This window comes from Neodiprion virginianus, chromosome 1 (genome assembly GCF_021901495.1).
Source record: "Neodiprion virginianus isolate iyNeoVirg1 chromosome 1, iyNeoVirg1.1, whole genome shotgun sequence".
Lineage (NCBI taxonomy): Eukaryota > Metazoa > Arthropoda > Insecta > Hymenoptera > Diprionidae > Neodiprion > Neodiprion virginianus.
Genome location: NC_060877.1, coordinates 39208413 through 39224152, shown reverse-complemented (window position 1 = coordinate 39224152; position 15740 = coordinate 39208413). Strand labels below are relative to the sequence as shown.

Sequence of the window (15740 nt, the reverse complement as noted above, 5' to 3'; positions counted from 1 at the left end):
ATCAATATCTTACAATTCATGACTTGCATCGAGTGAAGTCAGACTATCTCTACGGTATCTCCTTGACTGATATCCTGCAACCTCTCCCAGTGCAGTGCAGGCATTGCGAACCAATCCACAAATAGTGTTGCATTATCCATTTAACAAAAAATTGAGAAAAATTACTCGAGTATTTCGAAGAATTTTCTGTATCTATTGAGGTTTTGTCACTGACCCTTTCAGTCACAGAAGCCACTATAGTGGCACATTTTTTTCTTAGTTTTTTGACATTATTTTTTTATAGTCCATGCAAAATTCCAAATTTTTTTGCACTTTCAAGTAATTGCATTGCGTGGCTGAACGGGTTAAGCGGGAAGAACTCATATCATTCGATTCATCATATCAACGGTTATCTCGTAGGTGACAAGCAATGCTGCAATGGACTGTACTATCTGCTTTAGTTAAGCTCACATACTTTTCATCCAAATGACGTCACGGCGAACATCAGTGACTCACTGTGTTTAACCCATGCGGACGTTCGCGGGCAAACAGGCCAAGACCGGCACCGACTTGTGCCGACGTGCAAAATGCGAATGTCGTAGTAGGAGCAATCCAACGTCACGCAAAACAGTAAAACCGTGTATTAAAGTAGCTGTACAGCTTGGTTCGGCTTCAGTTAGTGAACCGCTCTCACGCCTGCCACTTATTGATTGTAAGCCGCGACTTACCGACTGTTGGAATTACTGAAGCATCGGTAAGCACCAGTTCGTGAACCGGTGTTTTCACCTCTGGCAATATCTCAATAAAAGCAGTAAACATGCCTCCGAAGTTGTCCAAGCGCGCTTCTACATCACAGACTACACCCAAACCAAAGGTATATAATTAAATCGTATAATATCAATAAGTGTGTGATACGGAAAGTTAAAGGTGCAAAGATATAGAGGTTAAAAAAATGTTGATTGCGAAGCGCAAAAGTGGTCAGAAGAAAGCCTCTCCAAATGTCTCATGGCCCAGTCGGCTTAGCGAGCTCGATGGAAACCGTCTGAACAAGGCAACTAGAAAACTGCTTAAGGGGTGTTTGGAAACCACAAGGCCTCCGCTGATCAACTTACCGACACTCGTTGAAAAAAGCAACTCCTTTCCGCTAAAGTTCCCCGTTAACACGGTGCGCATTTCAGAACTTCAGAAGCGGATCCCAAAAGCGACTCTTGAGGTATGAGTCCATTGATGCTCCTATAATAAAAAGAAACAAAAACGGATAGAGTATCTTGAGTGGGTTTTCTTCTTACCATCAGCGTAACGCCAACTCGGTCTATCCCTTGATTCATGAGGACATGCTGCCACTTATTGCTGACTGGTTGAAACATAAGCGGGAAAGAGGAAGCACGGTCGAAAAAAACCTCTATCGAAATGTGGGACTGATCGAGCTGGTCCAGCGGCTCCTCGAGCGCAGAGCAGTCTGCTTCATGAGCCGGAAGGACAAGTTCAAGACCTTCGAGGTGGCGCTGGGATTCGGCGGGTGGGAGCAGATCGGTACTGACAAGGAAAAACCCCCTTTGGTAAGCTTCAGTAAGAAATGTATCTGTGAAAGTTACAGACTGTTTCCAACGTGAGATGATTCAAATCGTTGGATTGATAGTTACGTGAAAACGACGTTCCTTTTTCCGGCTGAACTAGAAAAATAATTCCAGGTGTTGGAAAAATACCTCTCCTATGATGAAGTCAAGTTGTCAGCAATGCTAACGATGTCGTCGCATACGGAGTTCATCAATGATGGATCACGAAAAAACATGGGAATCCTGGTAAATAACCCCAGCGAAGTTGAGCCAAGGGGCGTTATTGTAGGCGTAGTGGGTTCAAGGTAAATTACCCAAAATTTGCTCCCTCGTCGATCGAAATGCGCTCAGACTCACGTTTCATTTGTTTTCAGGTTCCAAAGACCCGGTTTCATGGAGTACCAAGACATTGCAGTTGCGCCAGATCAGAACACTGTTGAAAACGGGTGAGTTCCAGTTTTCATCGTTGTGTTTTACGTAATTTATATCGTTTTTTTAATTAGTTTAAATACTTAGATACGGCGCCACTGCTCCGTCACAAGACAAGAATTCAACTGATCTTCAGGAACTACGCCGAGTCTGGGCACAATTTTATGGAGAGTCCCATTTGCCTCTTTACGAAGAGGTTACTCAGCGCCTTGAAAGGACACCAACTGACCCGAAGTATGTCTCTGTCGGACAGAAGTACATCTTCGACGAGGAAAATTACCTCAAACGGACAATTATCACTGCCGAAATTATTCTCCTCGAGGCAAACGCACGTGCCAATGAACTTAAAACCACTGCCTACATTCACGTCGTTGGATTCGGTTTAGGTAATATTTCATCCGTTCGATGTTAACGGGCTTGATTTTTAAATACGAACTACGTACGCGATGGCTGAGATGAAAGTATAAAGGACTCATTGAACATGGATTCACAGGTGTTTGGAAGGCCTTGCCCGAGCAAGAAGTCTACTTTATGAAGGCTTTCGAAATTGCAATGAATAGATTGATGAAAAAGATTCCGCTTGTCAGCGACGTGATGTTTGCTTACTTGAAGAACGAAACTAACTGCGGCGGAGTGGAAAACGGTAGCAACTTTGGGCGTAAGTTCGTCTCAGTAATCCTGCCTATTTATCTGATCACGTCGATTCTTCCACCGCCGTCATTATTATTATCATCATATTCATCATTGATCTATAACTGACAGATATAAAGATTCACTTTGGGAAGCGAGAACCACACACAGTTATCAATGAGAAGAAACTAATCGTTGTAACCTACGCCTGGGATGGAAACGCTTTGCCAGGTACGTTGATCAGTGATATATAAGCAGTATGGTTGAAAAAATAAATGGTGGTAAAAAATTTAGTTTTTCACAGGTAACGAATTCTGGATGGGAAAGTTGGCCACGAGTGGAGATCCCGCGGCCGCGTGTAGCACCCAAATCGCAGAACTCCACAACGTCAGTATAAATCCGCTCGCTTCTGCGGCTAATCTTCATATCGCTTCAGTGGAATTCGGTATCCAGCATGTGGCTGACTATGCTAAACTGAGACTGGCTAATGCCAGTGAGTAACCAATGGGTTGGAGAGTGATAAGAGATTAGCGGACCAATCGTTTTACATAAATTAAAACTGGATCGTTATAAAAATACCAACGCTCTTCAAATTTGTTCCAAACTGTTGCCGTGACAGATGCATATTCAATAGACATTGTCTTGTACAGGTTTTTCTGATCAGCATGGTCGGCTTTTATTTTGTTACATGGAATTGTTATAGCTTTTGACAGATAAGTAAAATAATTGTACTATTGGATTCGACTATGCTGGACTAGTATATTTTACACCACCAAACACCATTGTCCAGCAATTCACGCTTGGTGAAAACCAAGTTGTAGTCAAGTTTCCCTGAACTGCTAATGGTACATATAGAACTAGCAGGTCAATGTGCGTTCTGGAGTGTCATCAACTGTCATTATACCCACATTTACTCACGTTTTGCCACCTTCCTTCCATCCATGTCATCTTTTTATATTTATAAACAATCTAAAGTACTCGTAGTTACCGACTAACACTCACGAATTCATAGAAACACCGACTACCGATACTTGAGCCAACTATTCGCCCCACCAACTGGTAACAAGATTTTTCACAATAAGTCGAGAGCATTGTAGGAAAAATCGAAAATACAAATATGCCAAGGAATACTTTCCAGTGTTTCAAAAAAAAATGAGACCACGTTCACCAGGATAATTATGACCGCCTGAATTACTGTGTGAGCACGATCGAATTACTCGCAGCAAAATTAACCAAATCTTAGGTATGTACCATATGCATTTATAGGTAAGTATACACATTTATTTAGATACATAAACTTTATACAAAAATCCAACGTAGAAAGTTGATTTCAACAACGTTATCATATTATAGTTACATTTAAATTATTGTGTATTCCTGTATTTCTGTTCTTTGAATTATATTTCTACACGAAATTTGCCAATCAGCCTATTTTACACATCTTCTGCGATAATTATAGGAAAACATAAGTATACATCTATATGTATGTATCTATAATATTTATAAAATTCTTCTTGTCTTCGTAGGATGCCACAATGAACTTTTTAATTACTTATTTTTATTTTGGCGACAAAAAATTCATAGAATATTCGAAATGGAGCAGTAGAAGGCTTAACTTTTCAGCGTAGGTCACACGTACGAAGAGGAACAACTTATAAGCGCGCAACTTCTATTGAAAAAGGTCGTTACAAAATTGATCAAAATAAAAATTAATTTTTAGTTCTTTTTGTTTTTATCTTCACATAAGCCTTTCGATATTCCATTCTGATTGTTCCAGCGATTTTCAATCGCAAAGTTCCTTCTATACACATACACGAGAGTATTTATTCTACCGTCACAAAAATCCACTTTTCTTGTTTTCGCCTTCTACTTCCTGTTTACACTCTTAAACTCTGAAGTCCTGAACGCAGCCGCGCTATCTTTGGTCAAACTGACCCGAGCTCTCTTCCTGGCGTTCGTTATAACAGGGGAAAGTCCTTTGTTCTGGACGACCTGATCCTCGTCAGCAGCTTCGACTTTGAGCCGTTTATGTCCTACGGAATTCACTGCTCCGCCCTGAGCGCTTCCGGTCCCAGTTCCAGCAACGACACCAGACCCGTTGCTCAAGATGGCTGGGCCGTTGGTGACTGGGGATTTCCCGTAGCCGATATGCCTGGCGCTGTTGTTCAAAATGGCGGAAGCCAAGCCGTTCGTTGTTCCGTTGGCAGAATTATAGTGATTCCCCGATCTTTCTCTCGCGGCGTTACTTCCAGCGATGTTTCCCGCCTTCCCAGCACCCACCGGAGCGATCATTAGGAGGTCGTTTCCGTGTCTATGGCAAGTTAAGAAGGTGTGTGCCGGAAGTCGCTGAGCAGGATAGGCCGGCTTATAACCGCCATCAGGTGTCGAGTCGCTGGTGATTTTTTCTTGCTTGAAGAACCCTGGGCTTCCGGGTTTCGTCTGATGTGATCCAAGGTACATTGGCTCGCTCTTCACCCGTAACTCGGTAACCGTAGAATTGCAACTTGACTGCAATCCGTTTCGATCTTGGTTCTTTTGCCAGTCAAGCACGTTGCTCAGAAGCCTTATGTACCTGAGAAAGAGAAGAAAAATATACCGGAAGTGGAAATCAGTTTAGATTCTTCCTTCCTGACCAGTCGCAGAAATTTTCATTTACTGCTGTACCGAAATTTGAATGTCGTGTAAAATCGCGTAAATCGGTTGAAATCTTGGCCAACGATTTAAAACTAAAATATTTAACTAATAATTGAAAATAACCGTGTAACAGGTAACTGATTTCACGTTTTAATGAATAATTTCCAACCAAACTATTTCAAACTTAGGATTAATTAATTATTTTCAAAATGGTCACTATATTTCTATGAATATATTGGGCAGACCAAAGGCAAAAGCAGATATTCGTCATTGTGCGAGACGCGCCTTCGGAGCTGGTGATTATATGCATGAAAAAAAGTTTGACACAAAGGAATTTTCGTGTACCAGAGTTATTTTTCATATTTTTTATTATTTATTTTTTTTTACACATCATTGGCATGAGTCTTTTTTTGAGTGTTTTTGGCCAATATTTCTGTACGTATGTCTTGTAGATGAAATCTATGGCCATATTCTTGTTCCTGGGTCAATTTTACACCAAGATATCTATTTTCAGCCACTGAGTACAAAAAAATCTCTACATATTTAAAAATATCCAAATTCAAATAAAAAATGTGGAAAAAAAAATCACCGCTTTGCGTCCAAGATACGAAAAATAGTAATTTTCAGCGTATAAATGTAAACTGTCAACCATCTAACTTGTCCGGTTACCTAATTGCCATTCGCAGAATCTCATTTTTCGACAATTTCTTATCTGGCGGATGCGTCGGCACCAGTTTCCTCAGTTCTGCGAACGCTCCGCTAACATTCTGCTGCCTCCAGCGCTCGCGACTGTTGGTAAAAAGCTTTCGAACACCTAGACCTCCGGTCCGAGGAACGGGGGAACCCAGACGACTTCCTCCAGATCCGGAAATCCCGTCGAGCTTCGGAACAACGAAATATTGAGTAGGTACTATAAGAGTCTTGGCGAAATTATTTCTCCATCGTAAATTTGAGGTTTGTACAAGGTACACCGATTTTTCTGCCGCCTTCTGCGATCGCAACTGAACGTCGGACGGTGTAATAATTTAAAGTAGCTTACCGAGCTGGTAGCCCGACGTCGTTTGCCGTGCTCATCCTCGTCGTCGGTGTCGTGAGAGTAAAACTCATCGGAGAAAGTCGCCTCCTCCTCGGTGTCCCGAGGTGTCCCGGGTGAATCTCCGATATCGCCGATCTCGCCGTCCCCAGAGATCAGCGAATCTGCCGGTGAGCCGTTTTCCGCATCCGGTGCCGATCCGTTGCTGTTTCCGTAAGTTAGCATCGGCTGAAACAGCGGCAGTCACCGGATAAAGAGCGTATCGTACGTGGGTCGAAACGAGATTATCGATCATTCCTCGAACCCTTCAGGAAGTACTTTATCGGAAGTTCCGGAGAAGTAATATGAAATTACAACAGAAATCGTTCGATATCAATTTCATTGAACTCCTTGTTTCCGCTAATAACCTTTGATATGGATATAAAATTGCACAGTTTTTCAAAATAATTATTGAACACATTAATTCCTGTACGATTATATGCGTGGTTTCGTCCCTGATTCTCAACTATTCCCGCACGACAGTTTTCTTTGTTATCACTTAATGCGTTAATAATATTTCCTATTCACATTGTATCAGATAAAAAAACATACTGCCGACAAAAAATTATCTGCAAAAAATATGCTTGTAAATTTTTTGCTTGAGCGATATACCGGTAAAATTGGCCCATTGAACCTGCATCAACGATTTTCGACATAGTAATGTTTTTTTTACTGCTACAATAAATGATGATCCATAGATAGAGTAAAATTTGGAGCAATTGCACAAATAAAGCCAGATTATCACGTACAGCAGTATTTTATCTCTGATCTCCAACTGTTTAATTAATTCTAGTGCCAAATTCATACAAAACATTTTACATAAAAATGCCAAAAGAATAATCGGTCCTGAATACAAGTGTTAGACGCTTGTTTATCAATGTTCACCGGCAAGCATTCACATGATGAGCCGTTGCATTTTTGATCACATATCAGCAAACTGAACTCAGAAATTCAACGCACTGTGTTTTCTACACAAAACATCTCAACGCATACGTAACTCAACACAATACCCGTTCTACACAACACGCATTCAGCGCAATCGTCGAATCGTCGAAAGTCGAAAAAAAAAAAAACTATCTGCATCCAAGCATTTATTTGCTTACTTTATTTACTCAATTGTGTATTTTTTAATGAAATTAATTAACGAAATGCAGTTGGGTATGTGTTGAAATGTTCCGTGTTGAGTTTCAAAATTTTAACATAAACCTGTGTTATTTATACGTGATACCGCATTTTCGTCGCTTGTAAATGACAAGATGTCAAAGTATTCAAAATCTAAAAAATGTTCGATCGAAGTTCTCGCGGCGGTAATCGAGGACTAGAAATTTCTCTTCGGCCACTGCACCAGTCCGTAAAAAAAGAAAGTTGTCACTCACTTCGGTACCAGCATCGCGATAAGTTTCCGAATAGTCAAAGTTACGTTGCTCTAGTCCTTACCATGATCTCCTTCTATTCGATCCTCGGTGATGAGAGAATGATAAACCGCTACCCGTATACACAATACAGTTGGAGTAGCGTCGAAGTGAGATTAACGCGATAACAGCTCACTAAATTCACCTCTAGAAGAGAACAAGACAAAAAAAATGTTTGTACACAGCGCGAGAGGAAGCGATGGAATATCGTCGCTCTGCATCTGACCGCTGATGCGGAAGAAGACGCCGAGCACCTTCGTTCGACATCTGCGGAAGCAGGATCGTACACCTCCGAGTCGTATAGCTGCTGCAATTTTACTGAAGCTATGGCGCGGCTGCACCCTGACACAGATGGAAAAATTAGCGAGCCGGGGCGGGTGCTGGGGACTCCCTATGTCATCACGTGGGTGGAGCCGCGCCTGATCCTTGCGCCGTGGCCGCTTCGTGGTCCAGCGCCATTCGTCCCGCCGGAATCACCATCCGGTACTCTGGTGACTAGACGCTTTTCTGGTCTCTCCTCGACCCGATAAGGCCTCGCGGATGATAAAACGGCGAATTTCAACGGAACGGGACCGCGAAATAATCTTTCAAGCAATACCCGTTCGTCAGGAATCCGAAAACACCGAGGGATTTTCGGAGTGGCCGTTGTACTCGGTGAAAAAATGGAGTTTTTTGAAAAAGTAAACGTGACATTTCGCGATCGTAATTGCAGACAAGGGGTATTTTTCTTCGATCACAAATGGCGGTGTTGTCGTACGAGAATCGTATGCGTGGCCATTTTCAGCCGACTGTATCAGCCTTACAAATGAATGTGAGCAGATGAGGTTTAAGAACGCTGAATAGCGAAAAAGGCTTCTGTACCAATTTAAAACTACGATTCGACAAACACGCGAAAATGTTTCTTGCCGAATCACGGTTATTCGTTTGGGTATACATTACAATGAATATTTCACCAGTAAAAGCTTGAAAACTAATCGAGACATCGCGATGATGAGGATTTTGCTATCGAGAGCTTTGTGACATAAAATATTGTGTATAATAACATCCGCGTGATTCCCCACGATACTCATTATCTTACGATATATAGCGACTAGGTCGAGACATTACGAATGAGCGTATTCCATTGTTGGAACGAAATTTCACATTCCTTTTCATGGTGGTCCCGGAATGCTGTTGCAGGTGACGATGTCAAGCGCGTTTATTCTGAGGACGGTATAAAACGCAATATTTTATGCCCGCAGGCACTGCAGTAATTATTGCTCGTACTCCAATTTACATTCTTCATTTATTTTTTTACCCCGCACTCTTTCCAGCGCTTCATCACCATCGATGCTAATGTTTCTCATCCTGTTGTATACAGCGCGTTGTATACGTAATCATACGAGGAAGTTACATACGTAACAACTTGATATCATTCCGCAGATAAATAACATTCCGCAGACAAGTTGATAAGTATCTATAAATACGTACAAACATTATTGTCCACGAATCATGTCAACGGATGACATGAATAGAAGCGGACAAATAGTCTCTCCGAATCCAATGAAATAATAAAATATTACCATTTCATTGCTTTTCATTGCTAGAGCGAAAAGTGCTTTCGATACTGTCAAAAAGTTTTGCCACCTCTTACGTACGATCGAATTCTCATGAGTAGGTAAATAAATAAAAAATTTTTACCATACGCACCCCGGCGTAATCACAGCGCGTCTTTTTTATTCCGATATATATTTTCACCGTCTTTCCCAGCCAATCAAAGTCAAATTAGCTCGCCAAGGGACTGCCAACGGCGGAGTTTGTGGGAGACGATGGTTGATTTAACGGAGACAAAAAGAAGGGAACAAGGCAGCCCTTTCAGGCGGGGGGCGGCTTATTGGCGACCCCCTGCAGTCAAGTGGCATCGGACTAGCTTGTATGCGGAGAGACATACCAGGCACGTGTGTATTGTGACAGTTTCGAGGGTCGGTGGGGTACATACGGTTTTTCATAGGGATCATCCCGATGAAATTATCACGATCGGGCTCATTGGAGCGTCATTACGCCGTGATCTATACCCGCCAATCTGCGTGGGAGCCTCGAGGCGTTGGAAGGCATTTTTGCTGTATCAACGATTGTAATAATTGGTGCGTGTCTCATGGTTTTTCGTTTTTTACTTGTTCCCCTCTTATTATTAAAATATTTTTATCTTTGCATTTGTGAGATACGAATGAAAATCATCGCGAAATTCTCTGCATAACAAAACTTGCAGACTATTTTTGTTACTTGAGAAACAATCGACAATGTAAACAGACGCACTGACCGTAAATTTGAAGCATGTTTTTCAACTCCTGGGGGTGACGAGACTGGCCGATGGGCGTGGTTCAAAACGATTTCAAACTTTCAAGTCCGCTGCAGTTGTTGCTTCTCAACGAGATAAACAGATTAGAGAGTGGCACCCCCTCTGGGAAATATTTCCTGTTTCGAAAGACAACAAGATACAGATAACTCCTGACAGTTCTAACGACGTATATACTTGTATCTTTTGTCAAGGTGAATAATATATAGAATTCAATGGGTTATCAACAGCTGGGAGTAATTATACATACAGCCTTATTGGTATAAGCTTTGAGAGGAAGTCAGATAACGTGGTAAGTAAGATAAAATACTGGTGTCAAACATTTGATTGCCATTAAATGGGTTTTATTGTGTTGGATTCTATGTTATTCTTTTAAGACCAAACAGACAAATACTGAATAACGATAATCATGTAGAGTACAGTGGCGTTCAGGATCTGAAAATCACATTTTGTCAAAAAAATGTTGGAGTTGAATTACCGCTCAATACTTCGTTGAATCTCCAAAAACGTCTTACCGAGTAGAAGTTTGGATAATCCATGAAAAATACATTACTCGCCGTGAAACAAATGCTGCGGCTGTTAATTTCATCGAGAAACTCCAGTAGCTTCAAAAGTAAAGTACTATCAGTAACGCCTGCGGTCAACATCTGAGACTAACTCAAAAATATTTATACGTCATTAAATCTTGAATCACCAACCTCAACCTTTGACTCTGGGTCGATTTTTGACGCGTCTATTGATGCGACGTAAAATCTTGTCACTTCAAGCTGAAATAAAGAATTTCAGATATTTGCAATGATTTCGAATGAAAATGATTTTTCATTGGTCTATAAAATTTACAAAGCTGTTGCTGCAAGGTAGTATTGCTACGCGAAGGATTAGGCCGCGGGGTGTGGCTTTTTATTTTATTGTCTCATTTAAGGAGTACATTGATAATCTTCTCACAGCCGGTGGTGCCCTTTGTTCCGAACGAACGGAATTGTTTTCAATACTTTGAAAAGCCATTGAAAGGATTCTGCTCATCTCTTCTTGAATCTCGGAACTCAATTTCATTATGCGATTAGAAAAAAACTTATTGCAACATTGATCTGATATTGATAATAACAATAGAGTGCCACATCCAGGATGCCTGCTGCCCCTAAATACTAGATATTTTATATACGTACAAGGTTCTGAATACCATTTTGTATTTCGTTTAAAGTCATTGTTTCCTTTTTACGCCAAACCTGCATGTACTCATAATTTTTTCTAATTTTATTTCCCGCATTCGAAAAACTCTGATATTTTTATTTTTCAAAAGTTTACTTACTTTCTAATCTTAAGATAAAATAATCCCAAACAAGCTTACGTGCACGTGTGCACCAGAGACATTTTTTATCTCAGGTATAGGAACAAATATTTTTGCAAAAAAAAGAAAGTGCCCGAAAATATTTTACGATACTTTCGAGGTTGCAGAAACTGCACGTGCAGCGTTATAAAACCATCGATCAAACGGTATCTATTTTGGGTAGAATGCCGCGATAATAAAATGGGCTTGTTCATACATTCGAAAGACAAAGGAGGAAATTTTACCTGGGCCCGTGGGAAAAGCTGGGGTGGACGTTGCTGACCCACCACCACTAGGTCCAGCGAGCAGGAATAAAAAGGGGGAATAAGAAAGCCTGAAATATTTTTTGCATTTATACAATTTCCTCGTTGGTCCGGCTTCCTTGAAATAGGAAACAACCAATCAGAGAGTTCGATAGATTCTTCGAGTTATAGAACAGGAACCTTGCTCGGAAAAAATTGAATCAGTTCTAGAAGATCCTTTTACCAGAACGATTCTAAAAAACCTTCTCGTGAAACTGGACATGTAATAATCTTCTATCCAGTGCAGCCTTATTTTTGTGCAACAGGTCTTCATCTCAACAAGTTACTTTATTTGAAATCTTTTTGCAATAGAAGTCCTAAATCTTGACCTCTCAGCAAGGCATTTTTTAACTTAAACACAGTGCAGGAATAAAAGCTAATGCATATTAGCGATTACCAGCTTTGTCTTTTCTCGGTTGATACATTTTTTTTTTTTTTTTTTTATTAAATAAATACTAAAATTTAGCGTTCACTTCAGGTAAATCGTGTTTGGAATTTTTTTGTCTTAGAACGAGCGTCAAATCATGTGGCGAGTTGGCTCTTCCGCAACCGAACAATAGTAAAAACCAATCCGTCACCGAGGACACATGCAACTGGAGAAAGGCTGCATTCGGATAATCAGATGGTTCTTTTTTTGTAATTCATGTAAAATTACGTACCTCCCTGACGACAATTTCGAAGCTATGAAAAAGCACGGCCATTCTGACAAGACACCAGATCCATTCTAACTCCAGATTGATCGCCAACCGATAGCTGAACGAGGGTTTATCAACCCGGTCTACGAAGAACAGGGTCATGCTACCAAACACGGCGAAGAGGCAGGTCATCTGATACAAGGTGACTATCAGCAGACATGAGAATCCGTAGACCAAATTTACCTGATCTACTATTTTCGCAACGGTTCTGTAGGTGAGACGGAATTCTTCCAAACAAAGCCTTCCGTTGAGCTGGAAACTATCGTCGACCCGCTGGTCTTTCCATCCAGGAGCAGACTTCCAACACTTCCAATCACACTCATTTACACCGGAAAACTGCTCCTTCACTTTGCGGTTTAATCCAGCCACCGAAGTCTTGTGTCGTTACATAAAGCATAAGAGAACTACGGTATTGCACGTTAAAATGAAAAAGCAAACCACATTGTTACGTTCAAATTACCTGGAGATGAATGAGAACTACGGCCAACACGATCTCAACGTACGCAATCGTAAATTTTGAAGGTAATGCCCAGAATAAGTCCAGAAAAAAACTGTCGAGCATCGAACAGAAATTGACAATAGTTAACGTCAAAGTGTTCACAATGATATCTTAATCTTCAACCACTTGTGGTGATAAATATCGATCGGTTTTTTATCTACTATTTTCAAGTATACGTGGTGCGAAACATACCTCAACTTCCAGGAAGTGGTCAATAGGAAACCAGGAAACTCTACAACGAGGGTAAGTACAGCGTAGGCAATGATGTAACCAAACTTCTGCGTTTCCGGATAATCTGTGTGCCTGAAAACGTTGAAATACAACGATGAAAGGCTGTTCAAAAGTTGTTCTATCTTCCCTCGATACAGAATCGCAGTCTGGATTAGACAGATCGGCACACTAATATTTCCCGCGAAGGTCACCATGCTGGATATATAATGGAGCCTGTTTCGATCCAAATTGATTCCACCATCATACGGGCTGAAATAGCCAATCAACATGTGAGTAGTTTACAACTTGACGCAGTCATTGAGCATTTTTTACCGAGAAACATATGGTTTGCTACAATTATCTTGTGTACGGAATGGGAACCTGGACATCCGTTGGATAAATGTGGCTGAGATCAAAAGAATCTGGATCAGCCCGATTGGAATAACGCGCCTGCTGCTTGTCCATGGAGTCCAAGAAACTTTTCGGTTGTCGGAAAACGATGGTGACCTCATTTTGGCGCTTTTCAATCTGACGGGGAAAATTCCTACAATATGAAAGAGCCAATATCCGACATGTAAGAGACGGGACTTCATTTATGTTATCGGAATTGAATTTTTGTGCAACACGCTCAGCTGACAATTGTTGTGCTACTGGCCAAAGCCACCGGTGGTGGTAACGACTTCGAAGCGGAAAATTGTCGGCGTTAAACCGTCTCTATATCGTTCGACGACTGGATGGGGACAAATTACCCCCAATTTCGTAAAGCGTTGGTGTAATATGTGCCCGATTCCTTTTACACCGCACGCTAGGCTCGTCGCCCCTCGAACCTGACACGTGCCTAAAAAACGTATAATAATATCCTCATGAATTTGTGGCGCAGGATAAAGAGGATAATAAAATACCCCGTCGATTCCTCGCCCGTAATCGTACCGTAACCATTACGATCCTCGCGTTTCGACAAAGGGTATAGAAATACTTCTGCAATATTACTTCCATTATTATACCTCGCCTTTTTTACCATCGTGCAATTTCATCTAGTGGAAATTCTAGAACCTGAAAAGTGATAAGCTGCGCTAACTGCAGCGTTACACTTTTAATATCCACATTTCCAACTCTACGAGTGTATAACGTAACGCAAAAACCGGTCGCAGGGACACGCGACAAGGGAAGCTGGTGTAGCGGTTTCCCACAGGTCTGTTACAGTGGTTGCCCTGCGGGTTAGTTCGGACGTGCCGTTGAATCAATTTTCATACTTATCCAGCGATTAGTCAAAAGCATTTTGACCTAGGCCCAAAAAGAATATCCGACGAGTGTGGAACGTACACGGTCAAAAATTTGTACGTTTGAACTGAACCGTTTTCGCAGTACCTCCAAGAACTTGACACCATTGGGCTGAATGAGTATTAATTACGTACTGCGATGACGACACTGCAGACGATATTTAATTCAATTGGTACAGAACTTGGATTTTCGGAACGATACCCTCGGGAAATGGTTGAGTGATACGGATTGTATCAATTAGTCGGTAGTTTTAAATTCGAATCTCTGCTCATCGTCAATGACGAAATTATGCGGTACGAACTACGAGGTAACTTATGAGCCCGTTATAAGAGCGGACCCTTTGTTGTAGAGGAGTTCAGAATGGCGCCTCGATTGAATCGGCACAGTGTAAAGAGGTGTTGCCTCGCGACACCCACACTCGTGTGTTACTGCACTCGTATTTGTTGTGCACGGGGGTGGGTATAGAGATCAGAGATTAGAGAGGGTGTGCCAAAAGGCAAGAGAGGCGTGCCTCCAGCTGGAATCACGCAGTGTCCCATGAACGTCAACCACCACCTCCACCGCCACCACGCCACGCGGCACCTACAATAATACCGGGTAGCATCGGGGGTTAAATCAATTTCCCTTATCGCCCTCCGGCAGCCAGCGACACCTAGCAACACGCACCTTATAGCTACTCGCCCTACTCTCTCGACCGATTTCTGCTAATTTCATTACCTATGCGCCGGTTAGTATCTCGAAAATCTGTTATACGAGAGTAGGGGTGAAAAAAACAAGTATTACCGATTTACAGAAGGAACGGAATACCGAATTTCCATAGATGCGAAAATCTTGTACGTAGAATTTAAAAATGTGGAAATCCAAGTTTAAAAAATTGAAAATATAGAAAGTCTAAATACAGAACGACAAAATATAGAAGGGCAAAATCGAGAATCTGCAATATATGCGATTCTACATTATCGCCAGGAATTCTGACGATTCTATACAGTTTGACATTTTATGTTCTGATCTTTCTATCCTTTTACTTCTCCATACTTCAACTTTACAAATTTAAATATTCTATAAATCAAGTTTTCGATTCTGTAAAAATTCGATATTGTGGCTCTTCGATCTTTTGATTTATCTATATTTTTCCCCCTACCCTAATATGATATTGTGAACAAACGGACAGAACACTTCTCTTAGGCAAATCTGTCAACGATACTTTGTATCGTCTGATAAATTCATCATTCATCGAATTCTGGATAACTGACATCGATATGAAATGTATAATATCGTCTTTGAAACAATACGGTGCATTGTTAATTTTTTCACATATCACACAATGTTCGCACATATGCAACATATTTCCAACGATCCGTCACATGTGGGTAGTGAAT

General features: G+C 41.2%; 2 protein-coding genes across 5 annotated transcripts; one reads left to right on the top strand and one right to left on the bottom strand.

Annotated features, from left to right (window-relative positions):
• Nucleotides 1–648: 648 nt before the first annotated feature.
• On the top strand, nucleotides 649–4257 carry LOC124302584 (uncharacterized). Its single transcript, XM_046758892.1, has 9 exons — nucleotides 649–853; nucleotides 947–1192; nucleotides 1275–1538; nucleotides 1671–1840; nucleotides 1910–1981; nucleotides 2052–2350; nucleotides 2458–2622; nucleotides 2727–2825; nucleotides 2899–4257. Exons 1-9 carry the CDS (start codon nucleotides 797–799, stop codon nucleotides 3093–3095), a joined length of 1569 nt encoding a protein of 522 aa, XP_046614848.1. The 5' UTR covers nucleotides 649–796; the 3' UTR covers nucleotides 3096–4257.
• Nucleotides 4258–4441: 184 nt separating this feature from the next.
• LOC124302592 (uncharacterized) lies at nucleotides 4442–8001 on the bottom strand. 4 transcript variants are annotated; one of them, XM_046758913.1, is made up of 4 exons: nucleotides 7738–8001; nucleotides 6268–6578; nucleotides 5898–6148; nucleotides 4442–5166 (listed from the first exon to the last, which is right to left on the bottom strand). In XM_046758913.1, exons 2-4 carry the CDS (start codon nucleotides 6484–6486, stop codon nucleotides 4461–4463), a joined length of 1176 nt encoding a protein of 391 aa, XP_046614869.1. In that variant the 5' UTR covers nucleotides 6487–6578; nucleotides 7738–8001; the 3' UTR covers nucleotides 4442–4460. The 4 variants fall into 4 exon arrangements, with proteins under 4 accessions (XP_046614869.1, XP_046614859.1, XP_046614885.1 ...); XM_046758903.1 differs by having other exon boundaries at nucleotides 6268–6489; XM_046758929.1 differs by having other exon boundaries at nucleotides 5898–6109; nucleotides 6268–6489.
• Nucleotides 8002–15740: the final 7739 nt, after the last annotated feature.

Excerpts from the sequence above, each read along its gene's own strand:
- LOC124302584 (XM_046758892.1), top strand. The coding sequence starts at position 797 with ATGCCTCCGAAGTTGTCCAAGCGCGCTTCTACATCACAGACTACACCC. Across the intron at positions 1,539-1,670 it reads ACAAGGAAAAACCCCCTTTG|GTGTTGGAAAAATACCTCTC; the intron begins GTAAGCTTCAGT and ends AAATAATTCCAG. Across the intron at positions 2,826-2,898 it reads GGATGGAAACGCTTTGCCAG|GTAACGAATTCTGGATGGGA; the intron begins GTACGTTGATCA and ends AGTTTTTCACAG.
- LOC124302592 (XM_046758903.1), bottom strand. Across the intron at positions 6,149-6,267 it reads GACGTCGGGCTACCAGCTCG|ACTCTTATAGTACCTACTCA; the intron begins GTAAGCTACTTT and ends AATTTCGCCAAG. Across the intron at positions 5,167-5,897 it reads ATTCTGCGAATGGCAATTAG|GTACATAAGGCTTCTGAGCA; the intron begins GTAACCGGACAA and ends TCTCTTTCTCAG.